Source organism: Dermacentor albipictus, unplaced genomic scaffold (assembly GCF_038994185.2).
Source record: "Dermacentor albipictus isolate Rhodes 1998 colony unplaced genomic scaffold, USDA_Dalb.pri_finalv2 scaffold_24, whole genome shotgun sequence".
NCBI lineage: Eukaryota > Metazoa > Arthropoda > Arachnida > Ixodida > Ixodidae > Dermacentor > Dermacentor albipictus.
Genome location: NW_027225578.1, coordinates 4740521 through 4745835, shown reverse-complemented (window position 1 = coordinate 4745835; position 5315 = coordinate 4740521). Strand labels below are relative to the sequence as shown.

At 47.3% G+C, this 5315-nt stretch overlaps 1 protein-coding gene across 1 annotated transcript; it reads right to left on the bottom strand.

The window, feature by feature from the left end:
* Positions 1-800: 800 nt before the first annotated feature.
* LOC139052475 (uncharacterized) lies at positions 801-3186 on the bottom strand. The gene is made up of 2 exons (XM_070529593.1): positions 2412-3186; positions 801-850 (listed from the first exon to the last, which is right to left on the bottom strand). The coding sequence occupies exons 1-2, from the start codon at positions 3184-3186 to the stop codon at positions 801-803; spliced, it is 825 nt and encodes a 274-aa protein (XP_070385694.1).
* Between the last annotated feature and the right edge of the window lie 2129 nt (positions 3187-5315).

The following is a 5315-nucleotide window of genomic DNA, read 5'->3' as shown; positions in this document are numbered from 1 at the left end:
CTTGAAGCGATGTCCAAACATTTATAGGTGACCCGCGTTGCGTTGTGCATCCTCTTCCTGGTTTCAATATGATCGTCGTTGTGAAGTAGGTGTGGAGGGTTATGCAGCAAATACGAAGGTTTCTATAGAAACATTCGCTAACAGAGCCCGTGTTCCTTAAGAAATAGTCTGTGGGTTCTCCGAATTTACTTTTTTAATGTTTCTGTTGGCATAACGGTTAATAACTAGTACTCCTAGAATATACTGAAAGGAATCTATGCATCTTAGTTGAAGGTCTATACTTTGCCTGGCTTTGTTCTTCATGCGTCTGTGTCGCGAGATTCAGGGCATATAAGGAGTGCTTATTCTGGCGCTATATTTATCCCTCATTTTTTTTCTTTTTTGTCGATAGATAGAGATGATGACCTATCTTGTCTTGTATCCTGAACAGTTGCGCATACCCACTATGTGGGATTGGCCAAGAAGCAGGTGGTTTTCCGTATGCTTAGAAGTAAAGCAAAACCAGATTTGAATAGAAGAGCGTGGGAACTATAGAACTGTAATTTAGAAGTGTCATGAAAATATTGTCAGGAATTCTGAATAAAGAAGTTACTGTAAAGGAATGAAATAATAGAAATTATTGATAGTTTTAGAAATTGAGCAAGGTACTCTTCTTGTATCTCTAATAAAATTGTAAACTGCAAGAAAAGCATCCGCGTGCCTGCTTGATGCCACTGAAGTCGCCCCAAAAGAAAGAATGGTTGGCGAGGTTAGCGATTTCCCAAGTTTGATAAATGAGTTTTCTAATAGTTTTGTTTGTCTTAGAAAGTGGTGGCACGAGTGATATTAATGTTCGATGGTTTCAGGTACTCTGCAAAAAGAACATATGGGGGACATAGCGAGACCAGAGACGTGTAAGTAAAAATTTAGCGAAGGTATACGACATCTTTATTTTGTAAAAGAAACTTCCTATTACCTTAAAGAACACCAATCATTAGTCCATGGGAAGCCAAGATGGTGGAATTCAGCAAACGGTGTTAGCGTGGGTATCGCAGAGTTTTGCGATATAGAGAAATTTCTGTACCTAGCCACGGTGACATAGACTGATGTCAGCAAAACATATGATAGCACCATTGAGGGATGCTCGTGCGAGTGAATCAGCCATTTAGTTCAAGTGCAATCCACGATATCCCGGTACCCGAAACAAACATACTTTCCGTAAGTACGGAGGTACCATCAAACAAAATGTTCGTTAAGTTCTTTAATTTAAAGATGCAGGAAGTGCTGTGCATACAGGTAGCGAGTCGGTCACAATAACAGCTAATGGCTCCTTTTGGGGGAGTTTTCGTAATGCTAATATAATCTCTAATGATTCTTCCTGAAATATGGGTGTGAAGTCAGGAAGTCGAAGAAAAAACCATTGAAGAGATTCAGACAAGATCCCCACTCCTGCCTTCTCATTGCACACAGAAGCGTCAGTAGCTATTACAGTGTCTGTTCCAAGCTGCTCTTCAGATTGGTTTCATTCTTCTCTTCGGTAACTTTCTTTGTTTATTCATGGCACAGTGAAGAAAAAAATATAGAGAACAAGCAGTGTTTACAATGAGAACCATGGCCAATGCACCGCTCGTGGGTAGATATAGCAAAATTTAAAGGAAGAAGAAGAAGAAGAAACAAGCACGCTGAACCGAAAGGTTCCGGGATTATCGCTGTTCGACAGCGACAACACATGTCGCACGCGCTTATCTCGAAATATAAATTGTAGTATTCTCAGGAATATCTGAACGAGTGCGACGTACTCTGAAAATCATTTAAGATTCATGCAAAAAAGTATACCGAGTCATCGAAGCATTTAGGAGATTTGCAAGTTGCAAGTTGGTAAAGTATATAATGAAGGTATAGCATTTTGAGATGAAGTGACGCAATACTGCGCCGATTCCTGCCCTACTGAATTACGCTAACGTCCGGTCATTGATATACCCCATGTAAATTCAATGGAAAAGGCAAAAGAACATGTGAGGTTTGCAAACGATTCAGGAACGTCCGTTGTGTGCATCTTACGGCAAAATAATAGTCGAAACTCTGCATAATCAATGCTGGAAATGAAATTTATTTGCCTATCCTCAGTCATATGGCAGGATAATTTAGTGTGTCGGAGTTGAGGTTCAGGCGCTTGCAGGCTTCGTTCCGGTCTTCACCTACGCACGTCGAGGTCGAGCCACAAACGGCGATTTTAGTGATAGCTGTCGCATGGTGAGCCCTTTTCACAGATCATGATCGAATCCATACGGACATGGCCTTCCCGTGCCTGGATTTTACTCGCTATTTCTTCCATGGGCGCATGAATTGTTTCAGCCGGCAGCAGCACGGACGGACTCGCACGCAAATGGTAGCAGGGATGCGGCGCCGTGGTCGCGTCCTCCTCGGCCTACCATGGCGAGACGGGACCGTCGAGTTGCTTGCGGCCTTCCGCGCCTTGGCCCGCCGAACTTTGCGTATCGATTCGCCGCTGTTAGGAGTAGAGCGACCGGCAATGCGGTTCTTCGATGTGTCGGGGACTGCGGCCAACACGTGCTCCAGGGCGCGGCGTACACGCTTTATCTCTCGAAGGCTCATTTCGCTCGTGGCGGACGAAATACTGCTGGATCGGCGCTTGAGGCCAGTCTTCTTTGCGTGACCACTCCCGCTGCTGACCGTGCGCTTCTGCGCTCCGCGACCGCTGCGGGACGAGTGCGGCGCTGCGCAGAGGCCATGCAGAGAACCCAACAACCTGTCGAGCTCGTCGGTGCTGGCCGAGCGTCGGTGGCTCGGCGAGTGGCGCCGACGTTTCGGACTCTTGCCGATGGCAGGGACGGCTCGGCTCGGCGACGATCTCCTGTGCCTTTTATCGCGATTCGCCCGCGAAGCCTTGCCTGCCAGTCCCTTGCTGGTCGCAGGGGCGTTGTCGTCGGCTGCCGCCGGGGCATCCGCGGCTTTTGTCGTCTTCTTTCGCGGAATCGTGGGCGCGTGCGCGGACGTCGTCGGCTTTGCAGATTTCGCACTGCTTTTCACGTTGGCGTCGTGCTCGATGGACGCTCGGCGCATGCGCTTGGTAGCCGGTACCTCTCGAGCATGGCTGGCGCCATCGTCGGCGGCGACGGGCTGCTGCTCCGTGCGGCTGGCCTTTGGCGGGTGCGCTTCGATGTCGCTAGCCTGCTTCCTGTCCATGAGCCCGCGTGCGGTGGTTTCTCGGCGTCGAGCTCCCGTCCGCCTTCGCTCCCAAGCTGCCCGACCGTCTCTAGCCCTCCTTGGCGCGAAGGGGGCCAGCGGAGCAGGGCTTCGGGGCGGAACGCGAGGAGCCGGTACGATCGCGTCCGCTCGATCCAACGGTCAGCTCCGCTATGGCTGTTCGAGCGCCGTTCGAAGCCAACGCGCGTGACGGCGCGTGGACTGCCGGTGCTTCATCTTCCTCGGTGCCGCCAGTCCCCCTGAGCTTATTTGCGGTTTGTGTTGGTTTGGTTACCGACATACTTTAACGGTTATATGTTATGCAAATTATAATACAATAAATACGCGAGTCCAGATGCCCTTTTTTAGGCATATGTGAGCATCAAGAAATCTAAGTAACATCACTTTGAGTGTATGAGAAGATCTAAGAATAAAGAAAAAAAGCGGACGAGGATAAAGCTGCAGATTTTCGAATGAAAAGCTCTTCGGAAGAAGAGAAAGAGGCTGTAACATATAGCATCCTGGGGCAAGACAAGAAAAATAACTGACACGCGGTCTTTCGATTTCTGGGAAATAAAAAGGTCCTTGCGGCACAGATAAACGTCGACGGTGTAGTTCCAACACCCAGCGAATTGGCCAAATTACTGTACGATATTGCTAAAGCTCTAGAATGTTGCTTTTAATCCATTTTGCCCTATCACGCTTCGCTCCCTATTCATTATGAAGACTTCGAAGAAGTTAATGTGTTGGAGCTGAAAAATGTACTAAGCCAGCTGCCTAGTACAGCGCCAGGCCCAGATGGCATTACTACGGCAATAATAAAAACTTTAATATATCGCCTCACGCACTACTTACCATGGTAAACTATTCTAATAAAATTTCGCGGATTCCTCCGGAATGGAGACTTGCAAAAGTAATCTCATTATTAGAAAAAAGCAAGCTGCCGATTTTGTCTTACATAACTTTAGCTCAATATTTCTTACCTCTAACCTAGTAAAGCTAATCGAAAGAATCCTAAATGACCGCATAGATGATTGGCTAATAGGGAACATGATGTTGAGCCCAGGTCAATTTGGCTTCACACGTGAATGCTCGATGTGGGAAGTCCATGTCGATCTAGAAAGTTGTATTCAGCTAGTAAGACTTACAAACGCGCTTCAGAATGCAGGTCTGCAAAAATATTTTGTTGCTTGGGTTTATGCATTCTTAAACTGATGAGGATTCTACTGCTCTCAACGTGGATTCACATTTATTAACCTATAAGCAGTCAAGAGGTCTAGGACAAGGATCAGTCCTATCGCCATTCCTGCTTATGTTTTGCTGAGTACTCTGCACTGTACCTTCGTAACAGGATATGCATGTGTCCGTATATGCCGATGACATCACATTTTTTGCTGCATCTGTAAATTTTTATGCTTTGTACCTAAGCCTACAATCTTATATGAGCACCCTAGCTGCGACATTTCGCTACAATTCGACTTGCCTGGTCAAGGCAACGCCCACTCAAGCGGAATTTGTGCCAACTGCGCAAAAGTGCGGCATTTTCGCGTTTTCACGGCAATGTAATGTTTTCATTAGTGTTTGTTAGTGAACGATTTTCCGGACGCCCCATTTTTTGGAGATGCTGGATCATTCGAATATTTTCGGGGCTCCGCTGCGGTACCCTATAGAGTCAATTTATAAGAACATCTGGAATTAGGGACGGAAAAACCCTTTGCCGTCCGATTTTCCGGACTTTGCCATGACCGCTGATCCGAAACGGCATTGATCGAAGCCACCACCACCGCCATTTCGAGTATCGATTATCTCGTCACCGGTTGACTAGTCCTCGTGCTACGGAGTGTGTAACCTCATTTAGTTGGTGAGGTGCGGGTGGACCACGCCGGCGTGTGCTGGGATCCAGACGAGGGTGATTTGATTTTCAGACGAATGCGGGGCTTGTTGTAAGATACGGAGTGATTGCTGAGAAATACGAACCTTGATGTAGTTGTTGATTGCTGCGCGAGAATCGCTCAGTATGGTGTGACAGGCTGGGTCAAGACTGGCCACGGCGATGGCCACTTCCTCGGCCGTCTCGGCATTTTGGGTAACGATGCTGGCAGCATCTGGAATTAGGGACGGAAAAACCC

Coding starts and splice junctions, on each gene's coding strand:
- LOC139052475 (XM_070529593.1), bottom strand. CDS start 3,186: ATGGACAGGAAGCAGGCTAGCGACATCGAAGCGCACCCGCCAAAGGCC. Junction 851..2,411: donor GACGGTCCCGTCTCGCCATG/GTAGGCCGAGGA, acceptor TTCTTTTTGCAG/AGTACCTGAAACCATCGAAC.